General features: G+C 45.2%; 1 protein-coding gene across 1 annotated transcript in view; it reads right to left on the reverse strand.

Moving 5' to 3' along the window:
* acat2 (acetyl-CoA acetyltransferase 2) overlaps positions 1-14,542 on the reverse strand; it is a 52,966-nt gene that overhangs the window by 7,703 nt on the left and 30,721 nt on the right. The window contains exons 6-8 of the mRNA XM_072265947.1: positions 14,145-14,267; positions 13,889-14,043; positions 1,681-1,791 (exon numbers count right to left, since the gene is read on the reverse strand). Of these exons, the coding sequence (XP_072122048.1) occupies positions 1,681-1,791; positions 13,889-14,043; positions 14,145-14,267 (389 nt within the window). The remainder of the gene's footprint in view (positions 1-1,680; positions 1,792-13,888; positions 14,044-14,144; positions 14,268-14,542) is intronic.

A 14,542-nucleotide genomic window follows, 5' to 3' on the forward strand; every position in this document is an offset into this window, starting at 1 on the left:
CAGTGCAGGCTTCTCAGCCCAAAATATTGTACCGACCTTTTAACCTACTGTAAGATCAATCTAACCCTTCCCTCCCACATGAGCCCCCATTTCCATGTGCTTTCTTAATACCCCTAATGCATCTGCCTCTACCACCACACAGTTAAAAATAAATACTTCTGACACCCCCCCCCCGCATTCTTTCCTCCAGTCACCTTAAAATTATGCCCCTCATATTAGCCATTTTCACCCTGGGAAAAGTCTCTGGCTGTCCACTCTATCTCTGCCTCTTATCATCTTGTACACCTCTATCAAGTCACCTCTCATCTTCTTTGTTCCAAAGAGAAAAGCCCCAGCTCGCTCAAACTTCCACTGTAATTTCAGATTTTCCGTATCTTCTGTCTTTTCATTTTCAATTTTTGTAGCAAGAATGTCAGACTGCCAATGTACAGATTTCCAATGCTTTAGTCATAAACTTCTACAAAATGGAAACAAGCCTTCAACTCCACGTCTATCTGACCAATGAGCCATCCAGAGCTAGTTCCATTTGACCCACAACTCTCTCAACATTTCCTATCCATCTGTCTGTCCATAAGTCTTTAAAGCATTGTAACTATACCAATGTAAGACCATAAGATATAGGAGCAGAATTAGGCCATTTGGCCCATCGAGTCTGCTCCGCCATTTCATCATGGCCGATCCAATTTTCCTCTCAGCTCCAATCTCCTGCCTTCTCCCCGTATCCCTTCATGCCCTGACCAAGCAAGAATCCATCGACCTCTGCCTTAAATATACATAAAGACTTGGCCTCCACAGCACCTGTGGCAAAGAATTCCATAGATTCACCACTCTCTGGCTAAAGAAATTCCTCCTTATCTCCGTTCTAAGGCTGAGCCTGTGTCTTAGACTCTCCCACCATAGGAAACATCCTCTCCACATCCACTCTATCAAATATAGGTTTCAATGAGGTCACCCCACATTTTTCTGAGTTCTAATGAATACAGGCCCAGAGCAATATGCCATATGACATACCATTCAATCCTGGTGACTACCACTTCCTCTGACAGCCTACTCCATATACCCACCACCGTCTGTGTGGAAAGGTTGCCCCTCTCACCTTAAACCTATGCTTTAAACTTTCCTACCGTAGGGAAAAAGGACTGTGATCAACCACTTCATCTCTGTTCAGAGTAACGCACACAAAGTGCTGGAGAAACTCAGCAGGTCAGGCAGCATCAAAGGAGAGGAATAAACAGTCGGCATTTTGGGCAAATATCCTTCGTCAGGACTAATGAAGGGTCTCGACCTGAAATGTTGACTGCTTATTCATTTCTGTAGGTACTGCCTGACCTGCTGGGTTCTTCCAGCACTTTGTGTGTGTTGCCCTGGATGTCCAGCATCTGCAGAATCTCTTGTGTTTATTGTCTGTGTCCGTCCTGATCCTATTCGTCTGTATCAGGTCACACCCTCAGTCTCCTTCACTCCAAGGAGCAAAATCCACAGCCTATCCAGTCCCTCCTCATAACTCAAACCCTCCAGTTCCAGTAACAGAGAGAGGTGCGAGCAGAAGTCACCTCCAATATCTCCATGTAATCCCCTGCAGCTTCTGAAGATGATAAACCTCATCACAAATTCTAGTTTTACCCACCTTTCCCAAGTAAGCCCCACACTTCTGAGGTGAGTTTTGTATCAATTACTCACCTTGTCCGGGTCCAAACCCAACTCCTTTATAACAGCGATCGATTGCGCTGCAAAAGCTTCATTAATTTCAAACAGGTCAACTTTCTCCAGATTCCACTTGGCCTTCTCCACCTGTGAATTGTTTAAAAATGTCAGTGGGTTTATCAAATGGAACTCAGCTATTTTACACAAACTGGCTTCACCTGAGAACTGAAAACAATACTAAAATAACTCTCGCTAAATGCCTTTAAGCTTTGTCACTTGCGAATTCACCTTCATGGGTGCACCAGCCACAAGGAAATGAATAACCCATGTGCATATGGATTCTGGGTGGTGAGCTTTCCCAGTCATCATCATCATTCTGTCCCATGACGTATGACGTGGGTAATAATGCTCTATGACCATGAATACTCTTGGCAAATTTTGCTAGAAGAGTAGTTTGGCATTGCCTTCTTCTGGGCAGTGACTTTACAAGACGGGTGACCCCAGTCATTATCGATTATCTTCAGAGATTGTCTGCCTGGCATTAGAGGTCGCATAATCAGGACTTGTGATGTACACCAGCTGCTCATACCACCATCCACCACCTCCTCCCATGGCTTCACGTGACCCTGATCGGGGCCAGGGCGGCTAAGCAGGTGCTACACCTTTTCTAAGGGTGACCTGCAGGCTGGCGGAGAGAAAGAGTGCCTTACACCTCCTTTGATAGAGACGTATCTGCACCCCGCCACCCACTGTAGCACTTCTCTTTTCTCAACCAAGCCTTCTGCAGGGTTATCTAATGGCAGCGCTGAGCAAGTTGGGGGAATCGCATTGTAAGGCAAAGGCATCGTATCAGAAAGAGAGATCAGCAGTAAGAAACCGGACAAACTGATTTTTCTATCATGACAGTCTGCTCACTGGGTGAGAACACAACAGAAGTTTAACCGTACAATGCTTTTAACTTGGAATCTATATGTCAATGTTTAACACCCTCACCTGGTAGTCCTGGATGAAAAGAAATGAAGCGGAACAGGTGCAGATCCCGAGGGAATCATCAAATATTCCCGAAAGGAACTCTGATAGTTGAAATCTAACACCCCAGAGACTGAATTGTTTCCAACCTATTCAAGTGAACCATCAATCCTTAAAACCTGGCAGACTTTAGGAGCCTGAAGGCTTACACTCAATGATTCAGAAACAGCTTCCTGCCCTCTGCCGTCAGATTTCTGAAGGGTCCACAAACACCCCCTTGTTATTCCTGTTTTGCTGAACTATCTATTCTTGTAATTTGTGGCAGTTTTGTCTTTGCACAGTACCGCTGCCACAAAACAGCAAATATCACATTAGGTTTTTGCCAGCTCCGTAGTGTAGCAGTTACCATAACTGCCCTATCAATAGCCTGTCCTTCCTTACAGTCTCACTACACACTGCATCGACTGGCTCATCTTCTGCCCCATCACTACAATTCCCATTCCCCTGCCAAATTAGTATAAACTCTAGCAAACTTGCCCACAAGGATATTATTTCCCATCAAGTTCAGGTGTAACCCGTCCTTTATGTATAGATCGTACCTTCCCCAGAAGAGATCTCAATGATAATGTGATAGCAGATGATTTTAATGTCCCACATGTTGACTGGGACTCCCACATTGCAAGAGGATTAGATTCTGTGCTTGTGGAAGATTGGTGTGTTGACTCCTGGGTGCCAGGGTCAGGGATGTCACAGCATATCCACAGAACATTCTCAAAAGGAAGGTCATCAGACAGAGGGCGTGAGCTCACACTGGCACCAATGACTTGGGCAGAAAGGGGGAAGAGGTCCTGCCCAGTGAGTACAGGGAGTTAGGAAAAAGGCTGAAGAACAGGACCTCAAGGGTAGTAATCTCTGGATCACTCCTAGTGCCAAATGCTAGTCAGGGCAGGGATTGAAAGATACAACAGTGAATGAGTGGCTAGTGGGGCAGGGTTTCAGGTTCTTGGATCACTGAAACCTCGTCTGAGGCAAGGGTGACCTTTACAAAAGGGACGGGTTGCACCTGAACTGAAGGGGAACTGATATCCTGGCCAGGAGGGTTTAAATTCACTTGGTAGGGCCGATAGTCTCAGAGGACCAGGTAAGAAAGTAGGATTGAGAGGGAGGCAGACATCATGTGTAGTAAGAACAGGCAGGAGTAAGGTAGAAGACACAAAGGAACAGATGAATTGAAGTGCAGTATGTATTTTAATGCTAGGAGTTTTTTTTCTGTTCATATACAGCTGGTGCACTGAGAACGGGTGCAGGGTTAGTGATACGCTCCTTGTGTGAGATCTGGGAACCTTGGGAGGTCTCCAGTCTCTCTAATAACTACATCTGCAGCTCCTCAGAGAATGTATTAAGGAACGAAAGCTGCAGCTCGATGACATTCGGCTCATGTGGGAAAATGAGGTGGTGATGGACAGGAGCTACAGGAGATAGTCACTCCTAAGTTACAAGAGGCAGGTACCTGGGTGACTGTCAGGAGAGGAAAAATGAACAGCAACCAATGCAGAGTACCCCTGTGACCATTCCCCTCAGTAATAAGTATATTGCTGTGGATATTGTTGCGGAGGGGTGGGGGGAATGACCCACCTGTTCCTTGGTACTGAGTCTGTCTCTGTGGCTCAGAAAGGAAGGTGGGGAAAGAGGAGTGCAGTGGTGATAGGGGATTCCATAATCTGAGGAGCAAGACAGCAGATTCTGTGGATGCGAAAGGGACATCCAGACAGTACAGTATACTGCCTCCCAGGTGTGAGGGTCAGGAGCATCTTGGATTGTATCCACAGCATTCTCGAGGGGGGCGGGTGAACAGCCGGAAGTCATGAAACATACTGGTACAAATGACAGAAGCAGGAAAAGTGAGGAAGTCCTGAAGAGAAAATACAGGGAGTTGGGTAAAACGCTGAAAAAGGACCTGCAGGGTACAGTCAGACCCTGCAAAATGCTACCCCACACAGTGCCGATTCGTTACAACACAGTTATTCAATTCTTTATTGAAATTTTTAAAAATGACAAAATTTCATGCTAAACAACACTCAAAACTTCAAGGGTGGCCATCACTACAGTAAACATTCAATCAGCCAGCGACCTATTAGTTCACACTCTGCCTCCCTGCATGTCTAAACATTCTTGCTCCCTCACCAATTTATTCCATTTTCTTTTCACATATCATGTCTGGAAAGCGGCCTGCAACTTCCAGTGAGGGTCGTACATGTAAGCTGTTGTGGGGAGGGGGATTAAGCTAATTTGGACAGGGGAATGGGAACCAGTGTGATGGGGCAGTTGGTATACAGATAGATGCAGTGTGTAGCGAGACTGCGAGGAACGACGGGCAGATGATAAGGCAAAATTTCTCTCAGTGGGATGAGTGAAAATGCAACAGGGGGCCAAATCAAACAGGGTGATGAGTACAGGACTGAAGGTGTTTTACTTGAATGCACGCAGCATGCGGAATAAGGTAGATCATCTTGTAGCACAGTTACAGATTGGTAGGTATGATGTTGTGGGCATCACTGAGTGGTGCCTGAAAGAAGATCTGAGTTGGGAGCTAAACATTCAATGATGCACTTAGTATCGAAAAGACAGGCAGGTAGACAGAGGGGATGGGTGGCTCTGTTGGTAAAAAACAAAATCAAATCCCTTGGAAGGAGTGGCATAGATCGGAAGATGTAGAATCCTTGAGGATAGTTATAAAAGACCTAGATGGAGTTATATACGGGCCTCCGAACAGTAGCCAGGATGTGGGCTACAAATAACAATGTGAGATAGAAAAGGCATGTAAAAAGGTAAATCTCATCATGGATTTCAACATGCAGGTAGGTGGGGAAAATCAGGCTGGTGGTGGATTCTATGAGAGGGAATTTGTAGAATACCTACAAGATGACTTTTCAGAGCAGCTAGTGGTTGAGCCCACTAGGAAAATGGCAATTCTGGAATGGGCATTATGAAATGACCCAAATTTGATTACAGATTTAAGGTAAAGGAAGCCTTAGGAGGCAGTGGTCATAATATGTTAGAATCTACCCTTCAGTTTGAGGACGAGAAGCTAAAATCAGAAGTATCAGTTTTACAGTGGAGTAAACACAACTACAGAGGCATGAGAGAGAGTTTGACAAAAATTAATTGGAAGGAGACACCAGCACGGACAACGGCAGAACAGCAATGGCTGGAGTTTCTGGGAGCATTTCGGAGGGCGCAGCAAAGATACATCCCAAAGGAACGATGCGGCAATCGTGGCTGACAGAGGAAGTCAAAGATAGCATAAAAGGAAAAGAAAGGGCTTATAATAGAGTAAAAAATAGTAGAAAGTAGATTGGGAAGCTTTTAAAAACCAGCAGGACAACTAAAAAAAGTCATAAAGAGAAAAAAGATGAAGGTAAGCTAGCCAGTAATATAGAAGAGGGTACAAAGAGTTTCTTTCAGCTAGATACAGAGTAAATGAGATGAGAGAGTGGATATCGGACCACTGGAAAATGACGTTGGAGACGCAGTAATGGGAGACTAAGAAATGACAGATGAACTTAATATTTTGCGTCACTGTGGAAGACGCCAGCAGTATGTCACAAATTTGAGCATGTCGGGGGCAAAAGTGGGTGTCGTGACTATTACTAAGGAGAAGGTGCTTGGGAAACTAAAGTCTTGGCAGTAGGTAAGTCACCTGGACCAGATGGTGTATACCCCTGGGTTCTGAAAGAAGTAGCTGAAGAGATTGTGGAGGCATTAGTAATGATCTTTGAAGAATCACTAGATTCTGGAATGGTTGCAGAGGACTGGAAAATTGAAAATGTCACTCCACTCTTTAAAAAGGAAGGAAGGCAGAAAGAAATTGTAGGCCACCTAGCCTGACTTCAGTGTTGAGAAGATTTTTGGAGTCCTTTATTAAGGATGAGGTTTCGGGGCACTTGGAGGCAAATGATAAAATGGGCCAAAATCAGCATGATTCTCTGAAGGGGAAATCTTGCCTGACAAACCTGTTGGAATTCTTTGAAGAAATAACAGGCACAATAGACAAAGGAGAGTCAGTGGATATTATTTGGATTTTCAGAAGGCCTTTGACAAGGTGCCACATGTTAGGCTGCTTAACAAGAGCCACGGTATTACGGAAATGAAACTAGCATGGATAGAACACTGGCTGACTGGCAGAAGGAAAAGACTGGGAGCAAACCAGGCCTTTTCTGGTTGGCTGCCAGTGACTAGTGGTGTGCTGCAGGGGTTGCTGTTGGGACAGCTTCCTTTGGCATTATTTGTCAATTATTTAATTAAGGAATTGTTTGCTTTGTGGCCAAGTTTGAGGACAATACGAAGATAGGTGGAGGGGCAAGTAGTATTGAGGAAGCAGGCTGTCTGCAGAAGGAAGCAGAAAGAGAAAAGAAATGGCAGATGGAATATAGGCTACAGAAATGAATGATCATTTACTTTGGTAGAAGGAATAAAGATGTGGAGTATTATATAAATGGAAAGAAAATTCAAAAGATAAAGCTGCAAAGGGACTTGGGAGTCCTCGTACATGATTCCCTGAAGGTTAACTTGCAGGTTGAGTCGGTGGTGAGGAAGGCAAATGCAAAGTTAGCATTCATTTCCAGAGAACTAGAATACAAAAGCAAGGATGTGATGCTGAGGTTTTATACGATATTGGTCAGACTGCATTTGTAGTACTGTGAGCAGTTTTGGACCCTTTATCTAAGAAAGGATGTGCAGGCCTTAGAGAGGGTCCAGAGGAGGTTCACAGAATGATACTGGGAATGGAAGGGTTAACATATGGGGAGCATTTGAAGGCTCTGGGCCTGTACTCACTGGAGTTTAGAATGGGGGGGGAATCTCATTGAAACATATTGGATACTGAATGGCTTCGATAGAGTGGATGTGAAGAGGGTGTTTCCTATAATGCGAGAGTCTCGAACCAGAGGGCACAGCCTCAGAACAGAGGGTGGTGGATCTGTGGAATTCATTGCCACAGATGGCTGTGGGTATACTTAAGGCAGAGGTTAAATTAATTAGTATGTCAAAGGTTACAGGGAGTAGGCAAGGGAATGAGGTTGAGAGGGATAATAAATCAGTTATGGTGGAATGGCAGAGAAGATTTCATGGGCTGAATGGCCTAATTCTGCCCCCAATGTCTTAAGGTCCTATGGAATATTTTGGTTAAATGTGATGAACTTGGAGCATAGTTCAGTACATGGTATTATGACGTTGTGGTTGATTGTACCAGTGATGACTTCCTCCCTGATGCTCTAAACAAATGAGGCATGCAACACAATGCCAGCCACGAAAGCTACCCCCCCCCACTTAAAGCTGGGGGCCAGACAACATCCCAGGCCAAGTACTCGGGGAGTGTGCAACCAGCTCACTGATGTCTTCGACACTTCATTCATCCAGGCTGCTGTCCCCACAGGCTTCAAATCAGCCACCATCATCCCTGTATCAAAGAACTCTTACAGATTCAGAACTAAATGACTACTGCCCAGTGACACTGACTCCAATCGTCATGAAGTGCTTTGAACAGCTGGTAATGGCACACATCAAATACTCCATTCCTGCCACACTGGACACTCACCAATAAGCTCACTGACAGAACCGCTCTACAACAGATGCCGTAGCTTCTATCATGCACCTGGCCTTGACACACTCAGAAAACAAGGACTCGTGTGTCAGGATGCTGCTTCTGGGTTTCAGTTCAGCATTCAACACTATTGTCCCACAGACCCTGGTGAGCAAACTCCTACTCCTCAGTCTAAACACACCCCTGTAACTGGGTGTTGGACTTCCTAACCCACAGACCTCAGATAGATGCTCCTCCCTCCCCATCTTTCACAAAACGGTGCCCCCCAGGACTGTGTGCTGAGCCCATTGCTGTATGCTCTGCTCTCACATGACCGCACAGCCAAACAACCAAGCTATCCCATTGTCAGGTTCACCAATGACTTGACAGTGGTGGGGCTCATCACCAACACTGATGGGACAATCTACAGAGAGGAGAAGAGCCCAATGCCTGGTGCCAAGCAAATAAACCTCTTCCTGAATGGCAACACCACTAAGGAGATGTTTACCGGCTTCAGGAGAACTTGCACCACTCAGAACAGTCCCAGAACTCGTCCCACAAATCACGAATGCCTCTACTTTCTGAGGAGGCTGAAGAGAGCTGAACAATACACATTAATGTGCCTATGAAAGATAGAGCCAGTGAACCATGGCAATATCCAGGCTGCTTCCAAAGTTTCTTTTGAATTATTCTCACTGAAGTCTACAGCATGTGATTCCCCTTTAAGCAATGCACTTTAAAATCAACTTAATGATCTACAATTTACACAATCTTCTGGACGACTCGGTGGCTAAACTCTCAAGCAAGCAGGTACAGCACCTTTAAAGGGACAAAGGTGAGGCAGGATTGTGGTGGGGGGACTCCAAGCTAGGCTGAAACACAGTGGAATGAGACCCCTCCTCTCTCTGCCCAGTATCTTGATAGCAACTGTGCAGTCGCTGGAGAACAAGATAGAGTAACTGAGGGCAAAATTGCGGTATCGGAGGGAAATGAGAAATTGTTGTGCTCTGTGTTTTACTGAGACGTGGCTTACTCTGAGCATGCCAGATTCGCCGACTAGACTCGGAGGCTTCTCGATACACAGGATGGACTGAATCGCTAATTTGTAAAAGACAAAAGGTGGGGGTGTGTGTTTCATGATAAACTTCCTATGATGCTCCGAGGTGGCGGTTTTGTTGAACTCGTGTTCCCCAACTTAGAACACCTAATGATCAAGTGCCGACCATTCTACTCACCAAGAAGGTTCTCCTCCGTGATCCTGATCGCTGTTTACATACCACCATCAGCATACTAATCAGGTACTTGAGATACTGCATGCTGCCATCACCAAACAAGAAGCACCCCGAAGCATTTCAAATCTAGTCAGGGACTTCAACCAGGCTTATCTGAAGAATCTCTGTCCAATTACCATCAGCAGATAACCTGTAACACCAGAGGTCCCAACATACTAGACCACCACAATACTATGATAAGGAATGCCTACCATTCCATGCCTAGACCACATTTTGGGAAATCTGATCACTTGGCAGTCCTTCGCCTACCTGCATACAGGCAGAGACTAAAGAGCAAGGCTCCAGAATGAGGACAAAAAAGAGGTGGTCATGGGAGGTGAGGAGTGACTATGGTATTGCTTCAAGTTGGTGGACTTGTCAGAGGAGTTGAACAAATGCACCATTGTGGTCATGGACTTTATAAAAGCAGTTGTAAATGAGTGTGTCCCCACAAAATTATTCAGTCTTCCCCAACCAGAAGCCCTAGCTGAACCAGGAGATGTGCAATCTACTAAGGGCCAGATCACAGGCACTCAGGTTTGGCAAGTAAGATATCTGGATATCTTAATGTGATCTGGGTACGATGTCCAGAAAGCCATCTCATGGGCAAAGTGACAATGCCATTCGAAATTTGAACCACTGAAGGATGCTCGACAGCTGCGGCAGAGCGTGAATGCTATTACCTCTTACAAGCAACAGGGCTTTGCTTCCAGATGAACTCAAAGCTGTCTATGCTTGCTTTGACCGTCAAAACATGGAGGAACCTTCACGAACTTCCACAGTCCCCCGATAACCCTGCGATTTCAGTCTCTGAGGTCGACATGAGAGCCTTCTTCAGGAGGGTGAACCCATGGAAAGCACCTGGCCCAGATGAGGTTCTTTATCTTATTGTGTTTTTTTGTGCTGCATCAGATCCGGAGTAACAATTACACTTTTGTACTGGAAATGACATTAAACAATCTTGAATAAGAAAAGCTTGGCTGAGAGAGACAGGAATGGGTGCTTGATGTTCCAGAGTTTCAATTCTTTCAAAAAGAAAGAGGAGGTAAAAGGATGGGGTGGGGAGAGGTGTGTGGAGAGTTTATTAAGAACAACATCACAGAGACAATCAGTGGGGTCATAACAGAGTGCTCATCCATTGAGTATGTGGGTCAACTCAAAAATAAGAAAAGTATAGGATCATACTACAGACTCCCCCCACCCCCATCAAATAGCAACTGGGACATTGAGGAACAGATTTGGAGGTAGAGTAGGGAATTGTGTAAAAAAAACAGGGTTGTTGTCATGGGTAACTTCAACTTCCCTAAATTACACTGGGACTTCCCTAGTGCAAGATGCTTAGATGGGGTAGAATTCTTTAGGAGCATCCCTGATGGTTCCTTCAATCAATATGCAGACAGTCAAACGAGGGGAGGGGTCATGCTGGACCTGATAATGGGAAGTGCGTCTGGCCAAATGAATGAATTTCAGTAGGAGAATATTTAGGAAACAGAGATCACATCTCCATAAATTTTAAAACAGCTATACATAAGGATAAGTATCGACCCCGCAGGAGAGAATTAAACTGGAACAGGGAGAATTATGAGACTACTAGGCAGGACCTAGGGAGAGTTCATTGGGAACATCTGTTTTTGGGCAAGTGCACACCCGACATGTGGAGGGTAATTAAAGAACAACTGCATAGAGAACAGGACAGGTATGTTCCAATCAGATAGGAAGGACAAGGATGGCAAAGTAAAAGATCCTTGGATGTCAAGCGAACTGATGAATTTAGTCAAGAGGAAAAAGGAGATGTCAGTAAGGTATAGGAAGTAAGTTCAAACAGCACTCTTGAAGTACAATAAAGCAGCCAGAGAATAACTCTAGAAGGAAATTAGGAGAGCTAGGAGGGGCCACGAATAGTCCTTGACAACAAGGATTGAAGAGAATTCCAAGGCATTGTATACATATCAAGAGCAAGGATAAAGAAGGGAACATGTGCCTGGAGCTGGAGAATGTGGTGGGGTCCTAAATGATTATTTTACGTCACGGCAAAGGACGTGGAAGGCAGGGAGATCATTGTGGAATATGATAGGGTGTGTTGAGATAAAGGAGGGGGTAGGATTGGGTCTCTTGAAGAACATTAAGATGCATAATTCCTCAATGCCTGATGGGGTATATCCCAGATACAGTAAATGAGAAAAATGAGACACAAGTGATGAGATTCCTTGGGCCTTTGTATGCTCTCTAGCCACAGACGAGGTCCCAAAGGACTGGTAAGTAGCTGATGTTATTTCATCATTCAAGGAAGGAAACATGGATAATCCTAGAAGATATAGACTGACGAGGCTTGAATCAGTGGTTGGGAAATTGCTGAAGAGGATTTAGGATTTATGAGCAATTGGAAAACCATGGGGCTAATTAGGGATAGTCAGCATGGCTTAGTGCAGGGCAAGTTGGATCTTATTAACTTGATTGAGCTTTTAGGGAAGATGGTGAAGATGATTGATGAAGGTAGAACTGTAGAGATTGTCTATGCAAATTTTAGTAAGGTATTTGACAAGCTCCCTCATGTAGAATCATCCAGAAATTACAGATGAATGAGACCATGGTGAATTGGCTGTTTGCATTCAGAATTGGCTTGTCCAGAGGTAATGGCCGATGGGACTTGTGCTGGCTAGGTGTCTGTGAATATTGGTATTCTGCAGGGATCCACATTGGGACCTCTGCTGTCTATGATATATACAAATGACCTGGATAAAAATGTAAATTTGTAGAGGATACGAAGATTAGTGGTGTTGTGGATAGAGTAGAAGATGGGCGAATGTTACAGTGAGATAGAGATCAAAAGAAGATATGGGCAGAGAAATGGAGCTTAACCCAGCCAAGTGGGAAATGTTACACCTTGGGAAAACAATAAAGGGACAGTACTTTGTTAATATCAGGACCCTTAACAGTGTGGATGAGTAGAGGAATCTTGGGGTCCAAGTTCATAGCAACCTGAAAGAAGTTACACAGGCTGATAAGGGTGGTAAAAATGGCCTATGGCATGCACAAGGAAATGTGCTCAAGGGTTGGGAAGTTATGTTGCAATCTCACAAAACTCTAGTTAGGCTGCATCTGGAGTTTTACATACAGTTCTGGCCGTCCCTTTTATTGGGGAGGGTGCAGAAGTGGTTTACCAGGATGCAGCCTAGGTTAGCGGGCATGTACTAAAATGAGAGGCTGGGCAAACTTGGGCTGTTCTCTCTCGAGCGATGGAGGTTGAGGGAAGATCTGATAGAGGTTTGTCAGATTGAGTGGCGAAGAGCCAGTATCTTTTCTGCAGGGTTTGAATGTCTAATACCAGAGGGAATGCATTAAGGTGAGAGGGGTTAAATTCAAACAAGATATGTGGGGCATGCTGTAGCCAGAGAGCGGTGCCTGTCACGGCTCAGCACTGCCCTCTACCTAGTCGGAAGACACACCACATGCCAGTCAACATTTCACCCCTCCCAACTCATCAATGTACACTTAACCACTGGCTACCTTAACTGGATTAACCCGTCTAGCACCAAGCCGTTACGCGCCCCCCCCCACCCCCGGTGAATCACCTGGGCTGGACCCTCCAGCCCCCGACCTATAAAGGGTGCTACATGTGCTTGGCTCGGTCTCTTTTTTGCCATCCTCGAGGGACCACCCTGCTTAATTCCAGGCTGAAGATTGCAGAACAGCACTGGAGACACATGGTGAGCTGTGCATTGAATAGGGTTTTAGGAGCATTTATTGTTGTCCCTGTAGCAGAGAGCCACGTCTGCCCATAGTCAAGGGGGGCAGGTATCATAGTTACTTTTCCCTTGCTTGTATATGTACTTGTACTCTGTCCCCACACTGTTTTCCCATGTATTGTACTGCCGACCGACTTTTCCCACACTCGTCTATTCTAAGCGCGTTTTTGTGAATACTGTAGCCGCTTGTGTTGTCCCCAAGCTCTTCTCCCCTTGTAATTAAACTCCTTATTGTTAAAAATGCATGTCCAGAATCCTTGCCTTGAGACCCAAGGAACCTGTCCCATTTCCATCACAACACATGTTTTTGAGAGAATGGTGGGTGCCTAGAATGGTGGCGAAGATAATTACAATAGTGGCTATCGAGACGTGAATTTGCAGCAACAGAATATGGATATTGTGTAGGTGGAAATAATCGGTTTAGTTGTGCACATGATTATTAACTAATTTATCTTGGCACAATATTGGAGATGAGAGGGGCCTGTTACATGTTCTAACATCTTTGTAAATCTCCTGCACTCTTTCCAGCTGACTGGCACCTTTCCTGCGGCAGAAGCAGAAGGCTATTTGCCTCTTCCCGTCTGTTCCTCCACTCCACATAATCAGGAGTGATCTTTTACCTCAGTGTCACCTTCCCATACTAAACCAATCTCCAGCTTTATGAAAACTTGTCTTACCGCTTTCCTTATGGCTGGGATAGGGCCTGTGCCCATAACTGCAGGATCCAAACCTGCCTGGGCCCAGGATACGATGCGTGCCAAAGGTGTCAGACTTTTCTCAAGGGCCTTTGATTTCTTCATCAGAATCACAGCTGCAGCCCCATCGTTTATTCCTGGAATGTAGGAACAGGAGCCAATAAAATCAGTTCAGTTTCTTTGGGGGGGGGGGCAGACACTGTATTGGAGACGGTGGGTAGGGAACTTGCTCACTCACCTGAGGCATTACCAGCAGTGACACTGCCAGTCCCATCTCTTAAGAAGCATGGCTTCAGAGCTGACATGGCTTCGTAGCTACTCCCATGACGGGGGAACTCATCATCCACCACCTCGATCGTGCCTAAAGACAGAGTAAGGACAGTACCGCAAACCCACAGCAAGTAACCGGGACAAAAGCAAGCAGTATATATCTGTGGCAGAATCTCTGACGTAAAACCGGGTTTGTACAGATCATGTTTACTTCACTTATGCTATGAGGAACAACCCGTTAACAAGTCTGAACACAGCTCGTAGAAATAGATGAAAGACGGATGGAAAACTGAGCTTTAGGTCAAGAACCAGAGGGGAAAAAATCTCATTATCAACAAAAGATCTCCTACACATGTTTGGTTTAAT

Source organism: Mobula birostris, chromosome 8, assembly GCF_030028105.1.
Source record: "Mobula birostris isolate sMobBir1 chromosome 8, sMobBir1.hap1, whole genome shotgun sequence".
NCBI lineage: Eukaryota > Metazoa > Chordata > Chondrichthyes > Myliobatiformes > Myliobatidae > Mobula > Mobula birostris.